Source organism: Ostreococcus lucimarinus, chromosome 4 (genome assembly GCF_000092065.1).
Source record: "Ostreococcus lucimarinus CCE9901 chromosome 4, complete sequence".
Taxonomy (NCBI): domain Eukaryota; kingdom Viridiplantae; phylum Chlorophyta; class Mamiellophyceae; order Mamiellales; family Bathycoccaceae; genus Ostreococcus; species Ostreococcus sp. 'lucimarinus'.
In genome coordinates this window covers 378,638-404,891 of record NC_009358.1, presented here as the reverse complement: position 1 = coordinate 404,891, position 26,254 = coordinate 378,638, and the positions used below count along the sequence as shown (strand labels likewise).

The following is a 26,254-nucleotide window of genomic DNA, read 5'->3' as shown; positions in this document are numbered from 1 at the left end:
CGCGACGTCGGCGATGACGCTCGGCGCGCGCGCGACGACGACGACGGCGACGACGACGCGTCCGCGCCGGCGCGCGGGCGTCGCGACGCGAACGACGCGGACGCGGACGCGAACGACGCGAAAGGGTGCGAAACGACGACTCGAGCGGGACGCGGACGCGGACGCGCGGTGCGTCGCGCGCGAGGCGAACGGACGAGACGCGGACGGTGAAGCGAACGCGGACGCGGAGGCGGAGGCGTCGTCGTCGATCGCGGTGATCGAAAACCTCGACGCGGCGACGCAAGAGGAGTTGGAGACGCTGTACGTGGCGTGCAAGGAGAAGTACTTTACGGGCGCGCCGGCGGTGAGCGATGAATATTTCGATGCGCTGGAGGCGAAGTTGTCGTACGCGGGGAGTGGGGTGGTGAAAAAGTATCCGCGGTGCTCGGTGCGCGGGAAGGCGGTGTATTCGGATTGCGTGGTGGATGAGGCGCAGATGCGCGCGCTGCAGACGTCGTACCTGGCGATTTTGGCGCTGGGGACGCTCTTCGCGTTGGTGGATTTCGGGGACGACTTGCGCGCGGTTTTTTCGGTCGTGCTCGGTGATCACGGGCCTAATGTGCCGCAGTTTCGCGTCCCGATCGTTGGCTTGGTGGGATTAGGTTTGATTTCGCGCGGACTGGAAAAGTTGAACGCGGCGTCGACGGGCGAGACGCTCGCGATGACGGGTGAGTGTCCGGCGTGTCACGAGGATGTGTACGCGTTTTTACCCGTACGGCGAGGGCAGGCGCGAGAACGCACGGAGTGCCACGTGTGTGGTAGGAAAATCGTGTTCGAAACGCAGTTTGAACGTCGAGAGACGTCGCCTTGGCGCGTGACGGGCAAAGGAAGAATATATCTCGTCAGCGAAATCGCCGACTTTTCAGTCGATAAAAGCGCCGACGACGATGCGTAGGGTTGTAGTTCAGCTGTAATTTGGTTGTACATGTATGATGACAGCGCGTAAACGATCAACGACTCCATCGATGCACGATGACGGTCAAGATGGCGATGAAGAGTAACGCGCTCACGCCGTAAAACGCAAACTTGTTTGCCTGCGCGCGACGACTCATGTTGCTGAGGATCTTTCTCGACCGCCCGATCGTGTCATCCGCGCCGTGCAGCGCTTCGCGGCTTCGCTCGATGGTTTCCCGCTGTCCCTGTAAGTCTTGCAGAATGCTCACGCCCAAGTCCTCCGTCTCCAGCAGCGACCGGCGGCTATCTTTAATGCGCTCGCCCGTGCGCGCCAACCGTTCGGTCGTCTCCATCGCCTGTCCGGACATCCCCCCGTCCGACGCCCCCGCGGCGTTTCCACGCTCAGCCGTGTTCAACAACTCGTCTCGCGCGTCCGTCTCCGCCGCTTTGGCGCTCGCCTCTCGCGCGTCTCGCTTCAGCTTCGCCAACTCGCTCTTATAGTCCCTCAGCTTATTCAACATCGGCGTCTTCACCGCCGGATCGCTCACCGACCGCGCCTCGAGATCCATCCTTCGCACCAACGCCTCGCACTCCGCCACATCCGCCTCGATCGCTTTCGCGTGTCGTCCTCGCGTCGTCGCGTCCGCCGCCGTCTTCACGCCGTCGACGCCTCGGTGGATCGAGCTCGAGAACTCGCAAAACTCCCGCTCGTAGCTCTCGAATATCTGCGTCCGCGTCCGTCGCGTCGCGGTCGTCGTCGTCAGTCTCTCTCTCCCGTCCCGTCGCGTCGCGTCCCGTCGCGTCGCGTCGTCGGCGCGTCGTCGTCGCGTCGTCGGCGGCGCCGTCGCGAACGTCTCGCGCGTCTTCTCGCGCCGTCGCGCGCCGTCGCGCGCGTCCGAGGCGCGTCGCGTCGCGTCGCGCGCGCACCGCGGACATGTCGCGCGCGTCGTCGCGCGTCGTCGCCGCGCGTCGTCGTCGTCGTCGTCGTCGGATTCGACGCGGCGCAGTGACGCGCGCGGCACTGCGCCGCGCGCACCGGTCGCGCGGCGCGCGGAGCGACGGCGGCGCGACGCGCGCGGCGCTCGCGAGATGCGCGCGCTCTTCGCGAGCGCGACGGCGAGCGAGCGCGAGCGAAGCGCGAGCGGCGCGCGAGACGGCGAGCGCGCGCGCGAGGCGACGAGCGCGTGGGTGCGCGATTTCGACGGCCCGAGCGCGAGCGACGACGCGCGCGCGACGGCGACGACGACGGCGACGACGACGGAACGCGCGCATCCGCTGGCGCGCGAGTGGGGACGGCGGATCGCGTCGACGGCGGTGCGGAGAGAGTTTTTGAATGAATCCATCGACGCGTACACGGAGCGACGACCGCTGCGGGTGTTCGCGGGGACGTGGAACACGAATGGGAAAGCGCCGAGGGCGGACGCGGACGTCAAGGAGTGGGTGCGCAATCGCGGGAGGTTGGACGAGGGCGAGGGAGGGACGTGGGACGACGACGACGCGGCGGACGTCGTGGCGGTTGGTTTTCAGGAAATCGTCCCGCTCAACGTTGGCAAGGTGCTCGTGGGAGAGGACAGCGCGATGACGGAGGCGTGGGAACGCGTGCTGGATAAGGCGTTGAATGGCTCGGCGGCGAATCAGCCGGCGACGAAGCGACGCGGGGTGCTGAGTGATTACACCGCGGAGTTTGACGCCGACGACGCGACGGAGGCGTCGTTCGCGACGACGTCGGGGCAAGCAACGCCCGAGACGGTGAAATGGGTATCCTTCGACGGTGGTGACGAGGAGGAAGATATAAGTGACTTTGCGATTCGTGAGGGTTCGAGTTGGAGGCCGCCAAAGTCGAAACAGGGCGCCGCGAAGTATAGACCTGTGGCGCAGAAGCAACTCGTCGGCGTGTACATAACCGTGTGGGTGAAGGCATCGCTGCTGCCGCATATCCAAGACGTACGCGTTGGAACGGTGGCGACTGGGTTTAATATTGGCGTCGGTATACTAGGAAACAAGGGTGCGTGCGCTGTTTGGATGAAACTTTACAGCACGCCTTTGGTTTTCGTGTGCTCGCACTTGAGCGCGGGCTCGAAACCGGGCGATGAAATCAAGCGGAACGAAGATTATAGCACAATTATGGACCAGCTGAGATTTTTGCCGCCCGAAGGCGCGGATGCGTCGGAGTATTCCGTCGCGGATGCTGCGAGCTCGATCTGGATGGGGGACTTGAACTATCGATTGACGTTGTCCGACGACGTCGTGCGCAAGTCAATCGCCGCGGGAAACTATTCGAGCCTACTGGCGTCTGATCAACTGAACATCGAACGCAGTGCCGGGCGTGCATTTAGAGGATGGCACGAAAGCGAAGTCACTTTCGCGCCGACGTACAAGTATAGACCGGGCACAAACATTTATAGCGGAGCGGGCGATGCGGATCTGGACGAAGTTGGCGGCTCTCAGAGAAAAGAGGAGGAGAAGAAACGCACTCCAGCCTGGTGCGATCGAGTGCTGTGGAACGGTGATTTTGATATCAACCTGTTGGAGTATGGCCGTGCCGAGCTGACGCACTCAGATCACAAGCCAGTGTACGCCGTATTTTCGCTAGTGGTTCGAGAGCTTGAACCAAAAAAACTGCACAGCCTTTTGTTCGATTTGCGTCGAAAGCTTGATCACGTCGAGATGGCGTCTATGCCGGTATGCGCAATAGAGAACGCAAGCGTCGATTTGGGCCGTTTGCGCTACTCCGAGGAAGTGGCCGGTAAGTTTAGGCTTTCAAACGTCGGCGACGTCCCGGCCAACTTCAGTCTCGTTTCTCCGATACCGGGTGGTCCGGCGACTCCCGGTTGGATGTCCGTCTACCCGATGAGTGGTAGCTTGTTACCAGGTGAGGAAGTCATTCTGAACGTCACCGCATGCGTTCGGGGTGGACGAAGGTCGGGTCCGAGCGCGTTTAGTCACGATTCGCTGACGAGATACGGCGACGACTCGCTCATACACGTGGATGCCAAACCAAAGCATGTCGACGCGATTTTGGTCGTCAGGCTCGAGGGTGGGAGGGATTTTTTCGTTTCTGTCCAAGGGACGTACCAACCATGCACGTTTGGCACGCCTTTCGAAGATCTTCCAACGTCGGCGATTCCGCCAAACGTTCCGCAAGTCGTGACAAGTCTCGTAGACTTTCTACACGAGAAAGTGAGTGCGGCGCCGGGACTTTTCCGCGTACCCTTTGAGAATGTTCGTACACGAGGGGTACTTGCGAAGATTGCCAATGCATTCCACACTAATCGAGCGAATTCGGTGAAACTGAGCGCCATCGGCGGCAACGCGTACGACGTCGGTGAAGCACTCATCTCGCTCTTCTCCGCGCTCCCGCAGCGCGTGCTGGAAAAGCCAGAAATTACGAGCGTCGTGGACTCCATGCCTCTGGATTCTTTCCCAACCAGAGATTTCATCAACAGCGTCCTTAACAAGCACGTCTCGGGGAAGACGAGAGCGGCGCTCGCACACGCGGCGACGCTCATCAAGCGCATCGACGACGAGCGTGCGCAAACAAGTTTGCCCACCGACACCGCCGCCGTGTGCGCGACCTTCGCCCGGTGCTTTTTCGCAGAATCTGATGACAGCGCCGATGAGCCATCACGCCGTCGCGTTGCCTTCGTCGGTGCGCTCGCGGGATGCCATCCCTCTTTCATCGACTCGTACCGCGCGCACGAAGTTCAAGCCGCTGAGACGTCAATTTTCACCCCGAATTGGACTCTCTTCGCCCCTGCGTTTCCGTCAGCGCCGTCGACGTCCTCGCAACCGCCATCGGACGCATCTGGACCCGCCACCGGCAACTTGATCGACTTATAACCCATTGTATTTGTAACGCCTTGCGCACCACTGCGCTCGTCGCCAGCCGTCGTCCAGCCGTCGTCCCTGGCATTGCTCGATCCTCACATCGTGACTCGCGTCCAGTCCACCCGCATCTCGCGCGTGCGGCCGTGCGATCGCGAAACTCATCACCGCGCGTCACGGCGCGCCCGCTCGGCGTCCCGATGGCGGCGCTCGCCAAACTCGCGCAGCTCTCGCTCGTGAACAAAGTCACGAAGGAGCTCGAAAATCACCTCGGGATCGCCGATAAGACGCTGAGCGAGTTCGTCATCGCGCTCACGGACGAAAACGACACTCCGGTGACGTTTCGGAAGGCGCTTGGCGCGGTCGGCGCAGAAGTGGACGATGCGTTCGCGGAATCTTTGCTTGGGCTGATTCAGCGGATGCGGAAGAAGCCGAGCGGGACGGCGCGCGGGACAAATGCGGCGACTGCGGGAAGCGCGGGGACGTCTGGAAGGTCGAGCGGCGACGCAAACTTTCCTGGACTTGCGGTGCGGGACGATGATTCGCACGCGAAGGCGTTGACGAGGGAATTATACGGGGACCGGGACGCGCTCGCAAACGCGGCGGACGACCCGAGCAAGAGCGAACGGGCGAACGAGAGGGAGGTTTCGCACTCGCTTGCGAGCGCGCAGACGAAGAGCGATGAGAAGACGCGAGATGGTGAGCCAAGTGTGGGTGGGGTGTACCGCGGAAGGGTGACAAATGTGATGGATTTCGGAGCCTTTGTGGAGTTGGTGGAGTTCAAGCGCAAGGCGGAGGGCTTGGTGCACGTGAGCGCCATTACCGATCGACACCTGAAAAGCGCAAAGGACGGCGCGAGGCGAGGTGAGAGCGTGTTTGTCAAAGTTTTGAATCGTAACGGAAACAAGATATCGCTGTCGATGAAGGATGTGGACCAAATCTCGGGGAAGGAGACTGCGCGCGCCACGTTTGGCGGTAACAGAAGTAATCCAGCGCCGAGGAATTTACCGCCACCCGGGCCGTCAGCAGCAGGGGGAATGGCGTCACTTAAAGGCCTTTCTGGCATCGATGCCAGCACTTTGGATGAAGCAAACACAGCCTCGCGCAAACGACCTGCAAAGAGGCTGAGTTCGCCGGAGCTGTGGGAAGCTCGGCAGCTCATCGCGAGCGGGGTGTTGAAGGTGCAAGACTATCCGCAATTCGATCCGGAAAACGACGGCATGCTATCCTACGAAGAAGAAGCTGAAGAGGAAGTTGAAATCGAGATCAACGAAGACGAGGCGCCGTTCTTGCAGGGACAAACTGCGGCGAGCACGGGTGACGTTTCGCCGATTAAAATTGTCAAAAACCCAGATGGTTCCATGCAACGCGCCGCCATGACGCAAGCCACGCTGGCGAAAGAGCGACGCGAGCTTCGCGATCAGCAGCAGCGAGCAAATACTGAGGCCGAGGGTCAAGTAGCGGCGCGTCCGTGGGAGGATCCGATGAGAAGACAGGGCGATGCGTCGTTGACAGAGGAGGCTCGACAGTACGGCGGCAGTCGCGGAGGCCGCGATATGCCCGCTTGGAAGGCCAAGTCCATGGGCCAAGGTCAAAGGATGGGCCAGCCACAGACGATGCCCATTCATCAATTACGGCAGACGCTACCGATTTATAAACTGCGCGATCAATTGATTCAAGCGGTGAATGAAAATCAGATTTTAGTGGTGATTGGCGAGACGGGTTCGGGGAAAACGACGCAGATGACCCAATACTTGGCCGAGGCTGGGTATACGTCACGGGGTAGAATAGGATGCACGCAACCAAGGCGTGTGGCCGCAATGTCCGTAGCCAAGCGTGTCGCCGAGGAGTACGGCTGTCGACTCGGTGAAGAGGTTGGTTACGCGATTCGTTTCGAAGACTGCACGTCACAGGACACAGTTATCAAGTACATGACCGATGGTATGCTACTTCGCGAGGCTTTGTTGGATGACTTGTTATCGCAGTATTGCGTCATCATGCTCGATGAGGCACACGAAAGAACGATCCACACGGACGTATTGTTCGGATTGCTGAAGAAGTGCTGCGCAAAGCGAAAAGACTTGAAAATCATCGTGACGTCAGCTACTTTGGACGCCGAAAAGTTTTCGACGTACTTTTTCGATTGCCCCATTTTCACCATTCCTGGTCGAACGTTTCCTGTCGAAGTATTGTATACTAAAGCTCCCGAGAGCGACTATCTTGATGCCGCTTTGATCACGGTGATGCAAATCCACCTCACAGAGCCCGAGGGCGACATCTTACTGTTCCTCACGGGTCAAGAAGAGATTGATGCGGCTGCGGAGATTCTATTCGATCGTATGCGCGCATTAGGTCCAGCGGTTCCAGAGTTACACGTCTTGCCGGTGTACTCTGCTCTTCCTAGCGAACAGCAGACGCGCATTTTTGAGCCGGCGCCGCCCGGCAGTCGCAAGTGCGTCATCGCGACAAACATTGCCGAAGCCTCGCTCACTATTGACGGCATCTTCTACGTCGTCGATCCCGGGTTTTCAAAACAAAAAGTGTACAATCCTAAGATTTCCATGGACTCTCTCATCGTGGCTCCGATTTCACAGGCTTCAGCTCGACAGCGAGCCGGTCGCGCCGGTCGTACAGGTCCCGGCAAGTGTTATAGATTGTACACGGAAAGTGCGTTCAAGAACGAAATGCTCCCGACATCGGTGCCAGAAATTCAAAGGACGAACCTGAGCATGACGGTGCTGACGATGAAAGCTATGGGGATCAACGACTTGATTAATTTTGATTTCATGGACCCGCCTCCACCGGCGACGCTCGTCACGGCTTTGGAGCAACTGTACAATTTAGGCGCGTTAGATGAGGAAGGCTTGCTCACTCGACTCGGGCGCAAGATGGCAGAGTTTCCATTGGAGCCGCCGATGAGTAAGATGCTCATCGCGAGCGTTGATCTCGGGTGTTCTGAGGAAATTTTGACCATCGTCGCCATGCTGAGCGCTCAAAATATCTTCCACCGCCCGAAGGAAAAGCAAGCGCAGGCGGACGCGAAGAAGAACAAGTTTTTCCAAGCCGAAGGCGACCATTTGACATTGTTGTCGGTGTATGAGGCGTGGAAGGCTCAAGGTTTCAGCGAACCTTGGTGTTACGAGAACTTTTTACAGGCGCGTTCGATGAAGCGCGCGCAAGACGTCCGTAAACAACTTCTCACCATCATGGATCGATACAAGCTCGGCACCACGAGCGCTGGACGCAACTACAACAAAGTTCGCAAAGCCATCTGCTCGGGTTTCTTCTTCCACGGCGCCAAGAAAGATCCGCAGGAGGGTTACAAAACCATCGTCGAGCAGACTCCGACGTACATTCACCCCTCGAGCGCGCTCTTCCAACGTCAGCCCGACTGGGTCATCTACCACGAGCTCGTGCTCACGACCAAGGAGTACATGCGTGAAGTCTGCGCCATCGACCCCAAATGGCTCGTCGAGCTCGCTCCGCGCTTTTTCAAGCTCAGCGACCCTCGCCATCTGAGCAAGCGCAAAAAGAGCGAGAAAATCGAGCCCCTGTACGATCGCTACAACGATCCGAACGCGTGGCGATTGAGCAAGCGTCGCGGCTGATCCGCGCCCGCGCGACGCTTAGAGTTTAACACCACCACATTCATCGCGATTCGTTCGTCCGTTCGTTCGTTCGTTCGCGCGCGCGCGCGTCCCTCGCCCGCCGCCCCGCGCGCGCGCCCCCTCGACCCTCACCCCTGTGCGAAAATGTTAAAATCTTCGCCGCGTCGGAATGCGCGACCGACCGCATCGCGCGCCGATCGCGCCGCACTGCCTCGCGCCCTCCCGCGCGATCGCCCCGAGAGCCCCGCGCGCGAGAGTGCGAGCGTTTTCGAGCGCGCCGTCGCGGTCTCGCGCGCGGCGCGCGCGTTCGGCGCGCGACGCGAACGACGCCGGCGAGGGTGGTTGAGCATCGAAACCGTCGCGGGTGGTGCGACGACGCGCGCGCGCGATAAAAGGCGTCGCGCGCCGCCATGGCGACGCCGACGCAAGAAAACTACGGCGCGACGCCGACGAGCGAGCTCACGAAGGTGCAACCGCCGCGAACGCGAACGCCGTGGGACTCGGCGGCGTGGATCACGGCGACGCTGTTGGACGAGCAAGGCCAACGGTGTCCGTGCCCGCCGGGATGCGCCGGGGATTGCGCGGTGCGCTCGCATTGGTTGTTTAATGAGAAGGATAACGACCTGCGAACGATTCACACGCTGCAAAGCACGTCGAATCCGCCGATGGTGAGCTTGAACGCGGGTAACGTGGCGCCGTGGGGTAAGGTGGCGCAGGTGAACGCGTCGAGTTATCGCGTCATGGGTGGGTGTCCGCCGTCGGATCAGATGGACTGCATCGCGTGCGATACTGGTGCTGGATACTATCCGGTGGTGTACGCTGGCGACTTTTCTATCGAAGGTATCAAGCAAACGGGCGCGGGTATTTCGTGCTATTATCTGGAGATTTGTGACAACGACGACTCCTGCGATACGCAGATCGCAATGTCCGAAGTGGGGACGCTGGTAGGGTCTTACGCGGGTCTGTTTTCATTCCTTCTCATCCTCTTTGTTATGTTGCGTAAAATCGTATGGCTCCGGATGGCGATCGACTCGGCGGCGTGGGTTGAAAAGGGCAACCCCAAGTACCCGCCGCGAGAAATTCAGATTCCCAAACCGAGAGACGACAATGCATGGTCGTGGCTTTATGACGCTTATCACCGCGATAATAATTGGATGAAAGAGTTCACCACCCCAGACGAGTACATGCTCGTCCGCTGGTTCAAGTTATCCAGTCGCTTCTTCTTCACCGCCGGCGCCGTATGTTGTCCAATTCTCATGAGTTTGTACGCCGCCGATACCGTACCAAGCGCAGATGCGGGCTCGAAGATACTTACAACTCTCGAAAAGAGCGGTATCGCGAAATACACACTGCTCAATGCTCGAACCGAATCTTCTTTCGCGGCCGCCATGGCTTTCACCTGGATCACAAGTCTCTTCCTGATTTCTTTGATTCGCGTCGAGTCGCGTAAGTACGTCCACATGATGTGGACGGTGGATCCCGATAAGACTGGTATTAAAGCGAACGCAATCCTCGTCAAGGATATGCCCTTGTTAACCACGGCTCCGGCACCGAAAAAGTTTGAACAGCTTAACACCGGCAGCGTCAAAGATATTCTTAAAGTCAAAAAGAGTGTGCGAGGTTCTGTGAAGAAACTCGACAAAATCTTCGACGACGAAGAAGTCGGCTGCCTGGGGAGATTTAAGCTTTTACTCAACGATGGCACCGTGCAATCTTCCGGTGATTCCGCCAAGCTTCGGCTTTTATACAAGGAGGAGTCGATGAACCTTGTCATCAGCAAGTTTGAGAGCGTCCTCGGCAAAGACTGCATCGCTTTCAAAATGCTCGCCTCGGATACTCGAAAGCTTGATAGCGCCGCGAAAGCCTGGGCGAATGCCCGCGAGCACGTCACACAGAACATGCAAGCGATCGCCGACTTACAAGAGACCGAAAAGACTGGAGGACTCAGCTGGGGGGAATCGACTCAACTTGCGAAAGCGTTGAAAGATATGGATTCGTTGAAGAGAGCCGAGGCGCAACGCTTCGATGTTTTCATCTCCACTCGCGATGAATACATCAACAACCACCGACCCGCGTGTAGTGCGGTCGTGGTATTTGCGAGACAAATGGACGCCGTCATAGCCTCTCAAATTCAAATTGACGACGTTCCCGGGCAGTGGGTCACCGAACCGGCGCCAGGCAACTCTGATGTCGTGTGGCACAATCTCTCCTTGACATCCGTCGAACGCGCAAAAAAGACGACTCAGGCTTTTTTTATCGCCGTGGCCATTTCTCTATTCTTCATGTACCCTGTCAATATCGCTGTCGCGGCTGTCGCCGACGTCAAGGACTCTCTCGTGAGCGTGTTTGGCGAGTCTATTTACAACATCATCCTGTCAATTGTGTTGACGGTGTTCCTCGTCGTCGGTCACATTTTAAGCTTGGTCGTGAGTCGGCAAACTGGCTACGTCTCGGTCAGCGCTATGGACTCATTCGGTGCGTCTATGTACTTTTGGCTTCTCATTCTCAACTTGGTCTTTTCCAACCTGAACACGACGCCCCTGTGGAAGGACGTCCTCGTGTGGATGCAAAAGCCGCACTTGTTCACGTACCAGTTCATCTTGAGGTTGATGAATACCAGTACTTTCTTCCTCCAGTTCGTCATGCTTCGTACCGCGACTTCACCGGTTCTCGAGTTGATCCATCCTCCGGTACTCCTCGGCTTCGTCACAAAGTGCTTGCTATACCGCAGTCGAGCGCGCACGTGGCCGGCTTTCGCAAAGAGACTCATCTGGGCTCAACCGACGCCCACGCCGAGCCATCGGGTTCCCGCGCAAACGATGTTGGTGTTCTTCATCGGCATAATTTACACCGTCGTCGCACCAGTTTTACTTCCGGTGTGCGGCGTCTTCTTCGGTTTTTTCTACATTTTCTGGAAGCACAACATGGTCTATCACTACATCCAACAGTACTCCGCGGGGACGTCCATGTGGGCGTGGCTCGTCGGAAAGATGTATTTCAGCCTCGTGTTCAGCCAAATCATGGTCGCTTTCGGTCTTCCGACGCTCGGCTTCAACACGATGAAGTATCGTGTCTTCATCATACCTCTCGTTTTATTCACCCTTCTCGAATGGTCGCGCGTGAATACCATCCTCAACGATGCGTTCAGGGTGCCGGTACACGCGGCTGGCGCAGCGTTGAAGCGCAGAAGCGGCAAGCATGAAGAAGACTCGGACGACGAATACTTCGCTTCGAGATCGGCTTCGAGATCGGATGTTCCAGCGCTCGAGGAAGACGCTCGGCAAGAAATCTTCGTGAGCACGACGCGAATCGGTGATTCAAGGAAGAGGAAGGTTATGCGCGGCATCGTGCCGGTGGAAGAAATGAAAAAGAGCACACGCCGGCAAAAGAATATTCTCGAAAACACTCGAGAGCAAGGAAAAGCTGAGATCGAGTACAAAGTGAAGAAGGGAATCTGGCAAACGTACGCGCCGAGCGTGTTGTGGCCACTCGCCGCCGAGAAGTCTGCCGGTTCCATTTTCTTGCGTCGCTGGAAACAAATCAAGGCGCGAAAGCAAGTCGAAGCAGACATGTTGGCCGCCGTGGCGCACTTACCCGACGACGACCAGAGAAAGAAGGCAGTCATCAAAGATTTGGCGCTCAGGAAACAAGTGCGCGACTCCGCCGCGGAAGCCATTCTTCGAAAATCCACCTCGCCGTACGTGAAGCAACTTCGACAGAAGCGCGCCGCCGAGGAAGCCGAGAAAGCCGACACTCGAGCTGGCTCGACCAAGTAGTAAAGTCTAAACCACCTAAATTAACACGAGCTAAGCTACCTAAACTACCCGAATGAACTTCGCCGTTCATCGCAAACCGCTCGGCCACCAACGCGCTTCGCCCGCGTCCAACCACGCGTCGAACGCCGCGTTCAACTTCCCCTCCGCCATCGCCACCGCCGCCGCCCCTCCCGCGCCGTACCACGCGTCTCTTCCCTCCTCGTCCTCCTCCTCGCCCTCGCCCGCGCGCTTCGCCCGCGCCGTCGCCGCCGCTCGCGCCAGCGTCTCCGCGCGTCTCGCCGCCGCCTCCGCGCGCGCGCGCGTCCCGTCGTCCCCCGAGCCCACCGCCCTCGTCCCGTCCCGCGCCCGCCCTCGCCCCGCGCGCGCCCTCCCGCGTCGCGCCGCTCGTTTTTTCGCCGTCGCCGCGAATCGCGCCGCCCACGCCGCGTCCAATTCGTACGCGCACTCGAACGCGTCGTCGTCGTCCGCGTCCGCGTCGTCGCGCGCGGACGCGTCGCGCGTCGATTCGCGTCGTCTCGGTCTCGGCGGCGCCGTCGCCCACAGCGGCGGCGTCGGCGCGCGCGCGTCGATCCGCATCGCGCGTCGCCGTGTCGCGCGACGACGCGGACGACGCGTCCGCCGTCGCGCGTCGACCCTCGATCGAGGGTCGACGCGGACGCGTCGATCGACGCGCGCGCGGTCGAGCGCGCGCGCGGTCGAGCGATCGATCGAGAGGAGACGCCGATCGACGCCGCGCTTCTAAACCCTAAACCCTAGTTCGTTTGGGTCCGCTTTAAGTAGTTTGGGTCCGCTTTAGTGGTATTTGGATCCGTTATAGTGCTATCTTGGGTCCGCCCTCGGTGGTCGTCCGGTTTTCGTCGCCAGGGGGACGAAGCGTCGAAACTTTAATCGATTCGCTGGCGTCGAAACGATTCGACGCGGTCAGTCGTCGACGCGGCGCGCGACGCGAATTCGCGACGACGACGACGACGACGATGCTCGCGATGCCGACGCGGACGCCGACGGCGACGACGCGAACGACGACGATGCATCGAACGCGCGACCGCGCGACGATTCGCGCGACGATTCGCGCGACGATTCGACGACCGACGACGGTTCGCGCGGCGCCGGGACGCGGCGCGGGACGACGACGCGCGATGCCGACGGCGCGCGCGACGCGAAAGAGCGCGTTTCGAAGCGCGCGCGACGACGAGCGCGCGCGTCGGGCGGTGCGGCGAGACGCGAGACGCGAGACGCGGGACGACGACGACGACGACGCGAGACGGGAAGACGCGCGCGAGGGCGAAGACGCGGTGACGACGGCGCTGCGAGGGGTGTTCGCGCAGGCGTGCGGGTTCGTGCGATGGGGACTTCCCACGACCGGTGGACTCGCGTGCTGGGCCGCGGCGGCGGCGAACGCGGGGACGGAGGGATTGTTGAGCGCGCTGAGCGGGTCGCTCTTGGTCGGCACGACGCTCGGGGTGTGCGCGTTGATTTTCGCCGCGGCGAGCGCGTGCGTCAGCGGGGTGACGCTGATGTGGATGTACGCGAAGCGAACGATGGTGAACGCCGTCGTCGGGCGACGCGCGCGGGACGCGGGTCGGCCGCGGCGACGCGCGAGGTCGACGGCGACGCGCGAGACGGCGACGCTTCGTTCCCCTCGTCGAGGCGCGGCGGCGCGCGAAGACGATCGAGGCGAACGCGCGCGGTTGGACGAGGGCAAGAGTTTCAGCTTTGGCGAGTGGCGACCCGAAGTGCCGGTGGTGGATCCGCGGGCGCCGGGTAGGTGGGGCGGAAGAGACGGCGCCGCGGCGTCGAGCGACGAGTGGGGGACGCACAAGACTCCGGCGGATTTCCGGCGAGAGATGTCCTCGATGGACGATTCGAGCTTCGACGCGCGCGATGGGCGTCGACCACCGTCCACGGGACCGAGTCAGTGGAAGTCTCGCGCGGCGTACAGACAGCACGCCGAGGGATTCGACGATCCCGCGCTCAACGGCGTCGCGGCGAGCGCGACGACGACGACGGCGACGACGACGACGACGGCGACGCGAGATCCGCGCGAGGAGATTTTGCGAAAGTTCGAGCCCAAAGAGCGTCTGTTACCGCGAACGCCGCCGAAACCGAAGCATCAACACATCTCCACCGAAGTCTTGATCGCCATGGGCGGCGCGTCGTTGGAGACGCACATCGGAAACAACGCGCGAGATATTTTAAAGGCGTCGCGAGCCAACCGCTCGAGCAAGACGCTGTCCGGCACCGCCCCGCGCGGAAGCATGCAAACGGTCAACTTGTTTGGATTCGGAAGCAAAGACGTCGACGCGTCGCCGTCCTCTCGCGACGAACCGCCGCCGCCGCCGCCGCCGCGCGAGCGCTCGACGCCGTCGGACGCCGCGCGTCGCGCCAGGGAACGATTCCAGCGCAATCTCTCGTCGTCGTTCGATCACGAGCCATCGACGAGCTCGTCGTACGAATCCGCCTTCTTCAACGAAATGATCGCATCTTACGACGACGACGACGACGACGACGACGACGACGAGGATGCATCCGCGCGCGGTCTCCGCCGCGCGCGCTGAGGATTTGGATTTTCGTCAAACCGAGCCCCCGCGCGTGGCCTCCTTCCACGCATTCCCCACCTCCCGACGCCCGGTCGCGTGTACCATCAAGACGTAGCTTTTTTATCGAAATCACCCTCTTTTTTGTCCCGCGCGCGCTCGCCGCGTCGCGCCCGATCGCCGCGGCGTTCGCCCGTTCGCCGCGTCCCGCTCGCCGCCGTCGTCGTCCGCACTCCCCACCGCGCGGATGCCCTCGTCGCTCGCGCCTCGCGAAGACGCGCGCGCCGACGCGCACTGCCGCGCCCTCGTCGTCGCCCTCGACGTCGTCCCCGCCGCCGCCGGTTCCGCGTACGTCGAGCTCGGCGACACCAAGGCGTCGTGCGCCGTCTACGGCCCGCGCCGCGGCCGCGCCGAGCTCGCGGGCGTCGATCGAGGGACGCTGGACGTCGACGCGTACCGCGCGCCGTTCGCGACGGGCGCGCGGGCGCTGGATGGGGCGAACCGAGCGCGCGCGCGAGGACGCGGCGCGAGGACGGCGGACGACGGCTTGGCGCGGACGGTGAAGGAGGCGCTCAGCGCGAGCGTGCTGACGGAAAGCTTCCCGAAGACGCAGGTGGACGCGTGCGTGACGGTGCTGGACGCGCGGGGGGGCGAGGCGGTGGCGTGCGTGCTGGCGGCGTCCGCGGCGTTGGCGCGCGCGGGGGTGGCGTGCCGAGACTTGGTGAGCGCGTGCGAGTGCGCGCGGGCGGGGGAGAGGATGATGCTCGATCCGACGCGCGAGGAGATCGAGACGAGCGATGGGATGGTGTTTTTAGCGCAGATGTCGTCGATGGAGGCGTACGCGAAGACGGAGACGTTCGGGCGGTGGAACGCGGACGAGACGGAGCGCGCGTTGGACGCGTGCGCGGCGGGGTGTAATCGATTCGACGCCGTCTTGCGGGAGGCGTTGCGGGCGAACCCGAGGGATTGATGCCCGCGTCGCCAATATTTTGTTGTGATGTTACATTTCGTATGCGTAGAATGTCAACGATGCGCGCGCGAATGAATGGTGCGTGTGATTTACATTTCGAAAGAATCGATGGATTGCGCCAACGAGGCGACGGTTTCCGGCGGCGGCGAACCTTTGGGTGAACTCTGAGGGGTGTAGAACGTCTCAGAGACCGCGTACTTGGCGTTGTATTCGGCCTCGAGCACGCATTTTTCGGCGAGTTGTTTTTCGATCGCCCTTCGAGTGCTCTCGCCTTTGTCGGGCATCTTGGCGACGACGTCGGGCATGCTCAAAATCACGCCCAACTTGGCGCAGTCGTCTTCGATGTGTTTGATTTTTGCTTTAAGCTTCGCCTCCCCGGAGACGGGCTCGGGCGACTCGTCGTCGTCGATTTTCATCTTTGTCGCGCTTTTCGTTTCCTTCGGTGGCGTCAGCGCCGCGAGCAAGGCGCCGCCGAGCAAACCGCCGTCGCCTCCCCACCCGGCGTTGACGTTTTTCCAAGCCGCGCCGCCGGGCGCCTTTCCCTTCGGCGTCGTCGCCGCCCCCGCGGGCGCTGATTTTGCGGCGGCACTGCTTGATTTCGACCCGCTCGTCGTCGCTTCGTCGTCTTTGCTGAACAACAAATCGTGATCGCTCACGCCGCAGACAAAAGGCAGCGACTCGACATACGGCAACTCGGCGCGAAGCTCATCCGTCCACTTGCGATCCGCCGCGTGCAACGCGTTCAATTGTTTCATCGTATCGCTCGCGCGCATGGCGTTTTCGCGCGTTTCGAACAGCTGAGTCGCGTCGTCCGCGCCAAAGTATTGCTTCCCGCTCACGCCGTCCGTCGCCGACTTGGACACGCCGCCCTTGAAGACTTGACGACGGTAAATCTTTTCCTCCACCGTTCCGCACGTGACGAGACGATACACCACGACGTCTTTGGTTTGCCCAATGCGGTACGCGCGATCGACGGATTGATTGTCCGTCGTTGGATTCCACGCCGGATCGTAAATGATGACGCGCGTCGCCTCCGTCAGCGTCAAACCGAGACCGCCGACGCGAGCGGTGAGAAGCATGACGGGAATGTCTGCGTTCGAACGGAACTGCGTCACGCGACGATCTCGCTCGTCGACGTTTACTTTACCGTCGATTCGCACGAACTTGATGTTCGCTTCGCGAATGCACGCTTCAACAACGTTCAGTGTCGCCTGCGACTGAGAGAAGACCAACGTGCGACGTCCTTCGGCGCGAAACCGATCCAACATGGCCATGAGAAATCTAGATTTGGCGCTCAAACTCGACGCGCCGCGGGCGAGAGCGTCGGCGTCGAAATCGCACTCGCGAACGGCCGCCGCTGCCGCCGCGGCGGCTTCGCCCGCGCAGCTCTTCTTCAATTCGGCGTCTTCTTCGTCTTCGATTTCCTCCTCCTCCTCCGCGGGCGGCGACGCGTCGACGTCGGCGTCGTCCCGCGCCGCGACGCACAGCGTCGGGTGATCGCAAATTCTCTTCAGAGCGTTCATGCACGAAATCGCCGAACCGGTTTTGTTGATGGCGTCCTGAACGGGTTTCGAGGCTAAGAATTTTGAGTACAGCGCCGATTGCGCCGGCTCAAGCGGTATCCACGCGATGAAATCGTTCTTCTGCCCGAGCGCCGAAGGCGCGTTCTTGACGTGCTTCCACGACGTCGCGGCCGCGCTATTCGGTTTCTTCGCGTCGTCGACGGGCGCGACATCCTCTTTGGCTAGTAAGACCTCCTTCTTGTCGCGGCGCAAAAAGTACGGACGAGTCATTTGACGCAGCGTCGCCGTGAGCTCTTTCGATTCCGATCGTTGTTTTTGCGTCGCCGACGCGGCTTGACCGGCGGCGATCTTGTTGGCGAATCGTCGACGAAACTCGTTTTCGCCGCCGAGAAGCCCCGGACACGTCAAGTCGTACAGCGACCACAGTTCGCCGAGCGCGTTTTGCACCGGCGTTCCGGTGACAATCATGCGCAGATTGGCGGGCAGTTGTCGAACCTTTTGCGCGAGCCGCGTCGTCGCGTTCTTCAACGCGTGTCCTTCGTCCATGACGATCCAATCCCAGCGAAATTCGCCCGCGAAATCTTTCGGCGCGACGCCGCGCCCCTCGCGCGCGCTCGCTCTCTCGGCTTCGTCCTCGTCGCTCGGCGCGCCGAGCTCGCTCGCGCGAGACGTCACCATCCCGTACGACGCCAAGAGCGCGCCTCGACCCGTCGCGCACGCGCGCAACTGTTTGTCGAGCGCCCCTCGCGAGCCGCCGTAGTACTTAAACACCGTCTCCCCTCGCCTCAGCCCGCACGTCTCGAGCTCTTTCAACCAATGCGGCAGCAACGTCGTCGGCGCGAGCACGAGCACGCGCTTCGCCGCGCCGCTGCGCAACAAACCGGCGACGAACGCGCACGCCTGAAGCGTCTTGCCCAGGCCCATGTCGTCGGCGAGAATCCCGCCTCGCCCGGCCAAGTGCAATCCCCACATCCAACGCACGCCGTCGCGCTGATGATCGTACAGCCTCGACGCGAGCGCCGCGTCGAGCTCAAACTTCGGCCCGCCGTCCTTGCCCTTCAATCGCAGGGGCTTGCGCGTCGCCGCGACGGCGTCGACGTTCGTCGCCGCGACGGCGTCGACGTTCGTCGCCGGCGCCGGCGCGTCCTCGTCCGACGCGTCGTCGTCGGACGAGTCGGACAGCGCGCGACGCTTGAGACGCACCGGTCGACGCGCGGCGGCGCCGTTGACGTCGCGAAGCGGCGAGGCGACGGCGCGCGACATTCGTTCGTTTCGGATTCGTTCCCCCGATGGGAATCGAAACGTCGCGGACGACGCGCGGCGCGAGGACGACGCGCGAGGGCGTCGCGGTGCGCGCGGTGCGCGCGCGCGATGGGTTTGAACGACGAGGCGACGCGCGGAAGAGCGACGACGCGGACGGGCGTCTGGCGCAAAGGCGCGCGACGACGCCGTCGTCGAGCGACGCAGACGTCTGTCTTTTCATCTTTTTCATAGAACAATGTATCGGCTGTAGGTACGCCTTTAAAAGATAAAAGTCCCATGTATGATATGATAATCTTTTAGGAAGATCTTTACACGGTAGCACCTCGCCGTGGCAGATGTCGCCGGGCAGATCTCGTCGTCGGCGCCACTCGTCGACGTGAAACCGCGCGGAAGGCGTGACGTGACATGGGCCAGAACTGCTGCAAGCCTAAATACTGGCACGACGAGCTCCTCGGGGCGGTCACGTTCGGCCCGCGCGTGGGATGCCAAGAGATCGGATGTGGGAGTACCTACCACTGGGACGATCTGGGCAACGTCGCGTGGAGGTTTAAAGACAAGGCGTGGAAAAGGGGTGGCGCCTTGCGCGTCGAGCTCGAGGAGTTCTTGGACCGCGCGATGGAGCGAACGGAAGGCGCGGTGGAAGAGCCTCGTCTCAAGTGTACCGCGAGCGCGTGCTGTTGCGGCGGCTGCTGGAACCCGGATTTCGTCACGCCCGAATTGGTCGAAGAATTCAGCAAAGTGTTGGAGGAAAACAAAAACAAGAAGCTCTCCGATATGGGTCTTCAGTGTAGGGCAATGTGTCTCGGAGTACGCGGTGGTCATGGTGCGACCCCTACGTTGTTCGTATTGGTGGAAAAAGTTGGAGATTACGAACGATTCACTCCGAGCGAATCGTACGCGATCGACCGCACGTGCGTATGCTTATGACCTCCGGGCATGTGAATCGGACCAAAACAACGCATCGCGCTCTACCTAGGCACGACTCTCAAATGACAGCGCACGTACCGTCTAGAAGTGGGGCTCGTAACGGCAGCGGCTAGAGGTGCAGTTTGTAATATTTTTGTAATGCGCGTCGTTACATAAACGTACGATTTCTATCCCAAGTAAAATTAAGAATGTAATTCGGCGTTTGCCATGAGTGGACGTAACCACCACCCATCTCACCCCGCGAGAGAGTTCAGAACCAACCCTCCGGAACGCGAAGCGTCTGTGTAATAAAATTTGTCGGCGGCCGCGCCGCCGACGGCCGTCGGGCGCCCGGCGGCCGCTCACGCGTTGTCGACGCCCTCGATTTTATCTTCGACCTCCATATAGAGCTGTCGCAAACGATCGATGTTCTCTTCGGACGTCTCCCAGTAACCTCTGCCGTTGGCTTCCAAGAAGTTGGCGACCATCTTGCGGAACGAGTTCGGGTTGGACTCCATCAAGCGCTTTTGCATCTCCGGATCAGCCATGAAGGTCGTGTTGGCGTCTTCGTACACCCAGTTGTCGACGGCACCAGACGTGGCGGACCAGCCGAGAGTGTTGTTGAGACGCTTTTGGATCTCGCGAGTACCCTCGTAGCCAGACGCCATCATGCCTTCGTACCACTTCGGGTTCAAGAGCTTGGTGCGGGAGTCCAGACGCATCGTCTCGGACAAAGAGCGCACTTGAGCGTTGGCCGTGGTCGTATCGGCGATGTAAGAAGCCGGCATCTTACCGTCCTTACGCACACCGGCGACGAGCTTGGTCGGATCAGAGTCGAAGTAGTGGCTGACGTCGGTGAGCGAAATCTCGGAAGAATCCAAGTTTTGGAAGGTGACGTCGACCTTGGACAAGGCAGACTCGAAGAGTTCCTTCCTCGTTTCCATGCCAGCACCCGGAGCATCAGAGTTGAACGCGAAAGACTTACGGTTGAGGTACATGTCTTGGAGCTGGCTCTCGTCGTTCCAAGAAGAGTTTTCAACCGCGAGGTTGACGTTGGAAGAGTAGGAACCAGACGCGTTGGAGAAGATGCGCGTCGCCGCCTCGCGAATGGACAAGCCAAGCTCCTCGGCTTGCTCAGCGGCGTGCTTGCGGACAAAGTTCATGTCCTCCGGTTCGTCTTGCTCAGCGGCGAGCTTGACGGCGCGGTCCAACAAGTTCATCTGGTTGACGAACAAATCGCGGAAGACGCCAGAGCAGTTGACGACGACGTCGATGCGCGGGCGACCGAGCTCTTCTAAACTGATAAGCTCGAGCTTGTTCACCCGACCGAGCGCATCGGGGGCAGGTCGCACACCCACCATCAACATGACTTGCGCCAAAGATTCACCGTACGTCTTAATGTTGTCCGTACCCCACAGAACGAGCGCGATGGACTCCGGGTACTTGCCACCGTTTTCGACGCGCTCGCGTTCAATCAAACGATCGACGACAACCTTGGCGGAGGCAACAGCCGCACCGGTCGGGATCGCTTGCGGGTCAAGAGCGTGAATGTTCTTACCGGTCGGCAACACCTTCGGGTTACGGATCGGGTCACCACCCGGACCCGGAAGCACGTATTGACCTTCGAGGGCTTCGGTGAGCGCGCCGAGCTCGTTGTCCTTGACAACTTGCTCGAGGCAGAAGCGCAAGTAATCGAACAAAGTGCGCATCTTTTCGACATCAGCAGATTCAAACTTGGTGCCCTTCAAGGCATCACCCCACGGAACCGCGACGGCAGCGCTACCGAAGAGCTTGCCGACGCTCGCGAGCGCGCCCGCGGCGACGCGACCAGACGGGTCGGCGGCAGCCGTGACAAACGTGCGGACGCACGAGCGGCACGCCTCGGTGATGTCTTGCAAGAGCTGAACGTCCTCGAGGTTACCGGCATCGTTGGATCTGTAGATGCTCTCGATATCGCGACCGACAGCCATCGCGAGGAGACCCGGGAGCGCGGTGATGTTTTCGTCTTCACGGTCGATGGACGCAATGTTCACGAGCGTGGCGACGGCTTCCTCCGCGGACGGCGGGCATCCGACGACGTGGAGACCGCACGGCAAAAGACGAGACTCGATTTCCATGAGCTTTTGGTACACCTTACCGACGATCAAATCGCGGGTGTCGGCATCAAAGTTCGCGGCGTCAGCCTCCGGATCAGTCGGGATTTCCTCGACATCCTTGTCCAAGTTGCACGTGATCGCGGTGGAGATGATGGTGTTGACGATGGACGGACCACGGCCGGAATCCTTCAACGTTTGGTAAGAAGAGATCAACTCCTTGAGTTCCTTCAAGCCCTTGTACAAGCCAGCGTTCTCAGCCGGCGGGGTCAAGTACGAGATGGTGTTCGCGTAAGAGCGACGCTTGGCAATCGTCGCCTCCGAGGGGTTGTTCGCCGCGTAGTAGTAGATGTTCGGAATGTTACCGATCAAGCGATCCGGGTAGCACACACCAGCCATACCGACTTGCTTACCCGGCATGAACTCGAGAGAACCGTGCGTACCGAAGTGAAGGACAGCGTCGGCTTGGAACACGTGCTCGAGGAACGTGTAGTACGCCGCGAAGCCGTGGTGCGGCGACGCAGACTTGGAGAACAACAATCGCATGGGATCACCTTCGTAGCCGAACGTCGGCTGGACACCGATGAAAACGTTGCCGAACTGCTTACCGTACACGAGCAAGTTTTGGCCGTCGGTGTTCAAGTTGCCCGGCGGCGGGCCCCAGTTCTCGTGCAAGTCCTCAGAGTAGAGGCAGAGCTTTTGGTACTCGGCAACCGGCATGCGGTAGGCGACGTTCATGTCCGGGGACGCGTATTGCGCCTCCTTGTCGTTGAGAACGGAGTTGATGAGCTCTTCCTCGCTGGACGGGAGCACACCAACGTTGTAGCCCTCGCGGCGCAAGCCTTGAAGCACGCGGTAGATGGAACCGAAGACGTTCAAGTACGCGGCGGTACCGACGTTGCCCTTATCCGGCGGGAAAGAGAAGACGGTGATCGCGAGCTTCTTGGCCGCGGCGGTCTTCTTGCGAAGGCCAGCCCACTTGATGGCGCGGTTCGCGATTTGCGCCGCGCGATCTTCGAGAGTGTGAGACTTACCAGACTTGGAATCGCGACCGGAGAAGATCATCGGCTCGAGGCCGCCGTCGAGTTCCGGAAGCGCGACTTGGAGCGCGACTTGCACCGGGTGCAAACCGAGCGTGGAATCCTTCCACTCTTCGGTGGTTTGGAAAGAGAGCGGGACGGTGACCATGTACGGCACGTTGAGCTTCTTCAAGGATTCAATCGCCTTCGGGTGATCTTGACGCGCCGGGCCGCCGACGAGGGCGAAACCAGTCAACGACAAGACGGTGTCGACGTACGCACCCTTGGTGATCGGGTCAAAGAAGAACTGCTCGATCGGGCCGGAGAAATCGAGGCCACCGGCAAAGATCGGGACGACCTTCGCACCCTTGGCTTCGAGCTCCATGACCATACCGTCGTAGTGACCAGAGTCGCCCGTGACCAAGTGCGAGCGCTGGAGCACGAGACCGATGACCGGGGCGTCCGCCTTGAACTTGATGTCCTTGCGCGTGTCGTACCAGTTGAGGTACTCCTTCAAGTCCTCGTAGTACATCGGCGCGGACGGGTGCCAGATGCCAACATCCGGGAACACTTCCGGCTCAGCCACCGTGAGCTCGACGCCCTTGAGCTCGGGGACGTACGCCTTGGAGATCATCAACAAGAAGTTCTCCAAGTTGTCCGTGGAACCGCCGAGCCAGTACTGCAAAGAGTTCATGAAGTTGCGCGCATCCGCAGCCTTGTCCGAGGGCAAGTACTTCAACACCTTCGGCAACGTGCGGACGAGCTTCAACATGCCCTCCTCAAAGCCGCCGGATTCCTTCTTCTTGCGCATGAACGAGGCGATGGCGGACTTGGACTGACCGAGCTGCGCCATGGAGAACGTGCCGAGCTTGTTCAAGCGCATGACTTGCGGCATGGACGGGAAGATCAAGCACGCGTCCAAGTTTTCGCGGCACGGCGTCACGATTTCGACAATCTTCTCGGCGAGCTCTTCGATAAAGATGAGAGAACCGATGAAGATGTTTGAAGACTCGACATCCTTCTTGAGCGCCGCCAAGTTATCGGCGTTGCGCAATTCCTCGAGCAAGTAGCCGGTAACCTCGACGCACACCTTGTCGTTGGTTTCATTAATCTGTTTCACCGCCGCGGACAGCGCGGACTGGTACTGCGCCTCCAAAACGACGTACGTCACCTTGACCACGACGCGACCCTTCGCCTCGGGCACGATGCGTCGCACCTCCGGATCAACCGTCGTGAACAACCCACGAGATCCCGAAGACATGTCCTCGATCTTGTCCTCTTCGCTCTCACCCTTCTTCTTCAGCGGTCCTCGCGGTCCAGTGGCGACGGCGCGCGTCACCGGAGCCGCGCGCGTCGCGCGCGCCGCGCGCGTCGTTTTCCCCCTCATCGCCTGCGCGTTTCGAAAACCCCCGCGTCGTCAGTCGTCCCGCCTCGCGCCTCCTCGTCGCTCGCCGCGCCCATCGCTCGCGCGTTCGTCTCCCTCGCCATCGCTCCTCGCCATCATCCCTCGCCATCATCCCTCGCGCGTCCCTCGCCCGTCCCGGTTCGCGCGCCTCCGCGCGGGGTTGTAGATAAGAGCGCGCGCGCCGCGATCCCGACCCCCCCCCGTCCCTCTTCGCCCGCGTCGCGCGCGCCCGATCGCGCGCGCCGATCCCATCCGAACCCTCGCGCGCGCTTTCCGCGTCCCCGCGCGTTTTCTCGCGCGTCCATCGCGCGTCGCGTCGCGCGCGCACCGTCGTCGTCGCGATCGCCGCGCGCGCGCTGACGCTGGCGCGCATCGCCATCGTCCCGGTTCGCGCGCCCGCGACTCGCGAGATCGCGCGCGCGCTCGGACTCGACTCGACGATCCGTGCGCGAGCGCTCGTCGTCGATCGCGCGTGCTCGCGCGCGTGTGTGCCGCGCCGTTCGTCGACGCGATCGTCCCGTTCGCGCGATCGACGACGAGCGCGCGTCGCGCGCGTCGCGCGTTCGCATTCAGCGTGCGATTAAGCCCATGAGATGGCGTCGACGTCATTTTTATCGCGCGCGCCGGATAAAAATGCCGCGCGATCCGGGCGGCGGATAAGGCGCGTGGTCGCAACTTTCGGGTTTCATAGATATTTCAGGGTGCGCAGTACGATGCAGTATGACGTAGTATCGCGAGGTAAGTGTCTACATAGAAGCCCGCGAACGCGCACGCGCGGTCGCGCGTCGTCGATCCGGCGCCGGCGGGACGCGCGGCAGACGTCGACGGGTCGTCCGGCGTCGAGTCGACGCGATCGATCGCGCGCGTCGCGACGAACGATTCGAACGCGGATCGATCGTCCGACGACCCGGTCGCGGATTCGGTCGCGAGACGCGCGACGCGACGGATGGGGGCGCTTCGGGCGGTGCTGTCGCACCCGGGGGACGTCGCGCCGCTGGTGCGGGTGAAGATGATGGCGAACGCGGCGAAGAGATTGCCGAAGGATCCGGATCTGGCGTACTGCTACGACGTGCTGAATAAGGTGTCGAGATCGTTCGCGATCGTGATTCAGCGGCTGGACGCGGAGCTGCGAGACGCGGTGTGCGTGTTTTATCTCGTGCTTCGAGCGCTGGACACGGTGGAGGACGACATGAGCATACCGATCGAGAGGAAGGTGCCGGATCTGCTCGCGTTTCACGAGTACATTTACGACGCGAATTATAGCGCGGATTGCGGGGAGAAGCACTACAAGGATTTGATGAAGAATTATCCGCGCGTGACGTCGGTGTTCTTGGGATTGAAGAAGGAGTATCGAACGGTGATCGCGGACATCACCAAGCGAATGGGGCACGGGATGGCGAAGTTTATCGAGAAGGAGGTGATGGACATGGCGGATTTCGACGAGTATTGCCACTACGTCGCGGGCTTGGTCGGCATCGGTCTGTCCAACTTGTGGGGGGTGTCGAAGATGGAGAGCGCGGAGTTTGTGGGCGAGGAAAAGCTCTCGAACGCCATGGGATTGTTTTTACAGAAGACGAACATCATTCGCGATTACTTGGAAGACATTCAGGAGCTTCCCGCGCCGCGAATGTTCTGGCCTAGGAGCGTGTGGAGCAAGTACGCCGAAGAGCTCGACGATTTGCAACACGAGGAAAACCGCGAAAAGGCGGTGCAGTGCATGAACGAATTGATCACCAACGCCCTGTCGCACTCGTTGGATTGCTTAAAGTACATGAGCCGAGTCAAGGAGATCTCCATCTTCCGGTTCTGCGCCATTCCTCAGGTGATGGCCATCGCGACGTTGGCCGAGTGCTACGGCAACGAAAACGTCTTCAAGGGCGTGGTCAAGATTCGCCGAGGCCTGAGCGCGCGCATCATGCTCAAGTGCAACAACATGCTCGAGTTAGCGAGCGGCTTCAAGCACTTCGCCAACGAACTCGTGCACAAGGTGGACCCGAAGAGCGATCCGAACGGCGAGGAGACCATGGCGCGCATCGAGGCTCTCGAGGAGGCGTGCGACGAAATCATCGCCAAGGAAACCGAACGCATGCGCAAGGAGCAAATAGAGGACGACTCCATTCCCATGGCGACCAGAATCGTCCTGTGGTTGTTGTGTTTCGGCTACTTTTTGTACGCCTGGAATCTCGAAAACGTTCGCGAGTCGCTCGGCGTCAACAGACACGCCGGCGATCCTCTCGTCGACGACGCCCAAAAAGTCTTGGCGACGATTTGCATCATCTCCACGACCGCGCTCGTGATGGCGGGTAAAAAGAGATGATTTCGGTTCGCGGCGCGCGAGCGAACGGGTAGAGATTTTAATAATTCTAAGGCTTTCGTGACTAGGATTAAAACGACGCGTC

At 60.8% G+C, this 26,254-nt stretch overlaps 11 protein-coding genes across 11 annotated transcripts; 8 read left to right on the top strand and 3 right to left on the bottom strand.

Annotated features, from left to right (window-relative positions):
- Positions 1-13: 13 nt before the first annotated feature.
- OSTLU_37132 (predicted protein) lies at positions 14-934 on the top strand (the record flags this gene model as incomplete). Its single annotated transcript, XM_001417458.1, has 1 exon — positions 14-934. One exon carries the CDS (start codon positions 14-16, stop codon positions 932-934), a length of 921 nt encoding a protein of 306 aa, XP_001417495.1.
- Positions 935-989: 55 nt separating this feature from the next.
- Positions 990-1,869, bottom strand: OSTLU_31153 (predicted protein; the record flags this gene model as incomplete). Its single annotated transcript, XM_001417194.1, has 2 exons — positions 990-1,658; positions 1,861-1,869. The coding sequence occupies 2 exons, from the start codon at positions 1,867-1,869 to the stop codon at positions 990-992; spliced, it is 678 nt and encodes a 225-aa protein (XP_001417231.1).
- Positions 1,870-2,022: 153 nt separating this feature from the next.
- On the top strand, positions 2,023-3,531 carry OSTLU_49318 (predicted protein; the record flags this gene model as incomplete). The annotated part of the gene is made up of 1 exon (XM_001417457.1): positions 2,023-3,531. A coding segment is annotated over one exon (1,509 nt), but the record flags the coding sequence as incomplete, so codon positions are not given.
- Positions 3,532-4,958: 1,427 nt separating this feature from the next.
- Positions 4,959-8,381, top strand: OSTLU_31151 (predicted protein; the record flags this gene model as incomplete). The annotated part of the gene is made up of 1 exon (XM_001417456.1): positions 4,959-8,381. One exon carries the CDS (start codon positions 4,959-4,961, stop codon positions 8,364-8,366), a length of 3,408 nt encoding a protein of 1,135 aa, XP_001417493.1. The 3' UTR covers positions 8,367-8,381.
- A 395-nt stretch (positions 8,382-8,776) lies between these two features.
- On the top strand, positions 8,777-12,142 carry OSTLU_31150 (predicted protein; the record flags this gene model as incomplete). Its single annotated transcript, XM_001417455.1, has 1 exon — positions 8,777-12,142. One exon carries the CDS (start codon positions 8,777-8,779, stop codon positions 12,140-12,142), a length of 3,366 nt encoding a protein of 1,121 aa, XP_001417492.1.
- Positions 12,143-13,074: 932 nt separating this feature from the next.
- OSTLU_31149 (predicted protein) lies at positions 13,075-14,791 on the top strand. Its single transcript, XM_001417454.1, has one exon. The coding sequence runs from the start codon at positions 13,279-13,281 to the stop codon at positions 14,695-14,697; it is 1,419 nt and encodes a 472-aa protein (XP_001417491.1). The 5' UTR covers positions 13,075-13,278; the 3' UTR covers positions 14,698-14,791.
- A 132-nt stretch (positions 14,792-14,923) lies between these two features.
- On the top strand, positions 14,924-15,646 carry OSTLU_92599 (predicted protein; the record flags this gene model as incomplete). The annotated part of the gene is made up of 1 exon (XM_001417453.1): positions 14,924-15,646. One exon carries the CDS (start codon positions 14,924-14,926, stop codon positions 15,644-15,646), a length of 723 nt encoding a protein of 240 aa, XP_001417490.1.
- An 89-nt stretch (positions 15,647-15,735) lies between these two features.
- On the bottom strand, positions 15,736-18,432 carry CHR3515 (predicted protein; the record flags this gene model as incomplete). Its single annotated transcript, XM_001417193.1, has 1 exon — positions 15,736-18,432. The coding sequence occupies one exon, from the start codon at positions 18,430-18,432 to the stop codon at positions 15,736-15,738; it is 2,697 nt and encodes an 898-aa protein (XP_001417230.1).
- Positions 18,433-18,837: 405 nt separating this feature from the next.
- On the top strand, positions 18,838-19,359 carry OSTLU_31146 (predicted protein; the record flags this gene model as incomplete). The annotated part of the gene is made up of 1 exon (XM_001417452.1): positions 18,838-19,359. The coding sequence occupies one exon, from the start codon at positions 18,838-18,840 to the stop codon at positions 19,357-19,359; it is 522 nt and encodes a 173-aa protein (XP_001417489.1).
- A 341-nt stretch (positions 19,360-19,700) lies between these two features.
- OSTLU_45384 (predicted protein) lies at positions 19,701-23,777 on the bottom strand (the record flags this gene model as incomplete). Its single annotated transcript, XM_001417192.1, has 1 exon — positions 19,701-23,777. Exon 1 carries the CDS (start codon positions 23,709-23,711, stop codon positions 19,701-19,703), a length of 4,011 nt encoding a protein of 1,336 aa, XP_001417229.1. The 5' UTR covers positions 23,712-23,777.
- Positions 23,778-24,676: 899 nt separating this feature from the next.
- Positions 24,677-26,187, top strand: OSTLU_31144 (predicted protein). Its single transcript, XM_001417451.1, has one exon. It carries the CDS (start codon positions 24,802-24,804, stop codon positions 26,170-26,172), a length of 1,371 nt encoding a protein of 456 aa, XP_001417488.1. The 5' UTR covers positions 24,677-24,801; the 3' UTR covers positions 26,173-26,187.
- Positions 26,188-26,254: the final 67 nt, after the last annotated feature.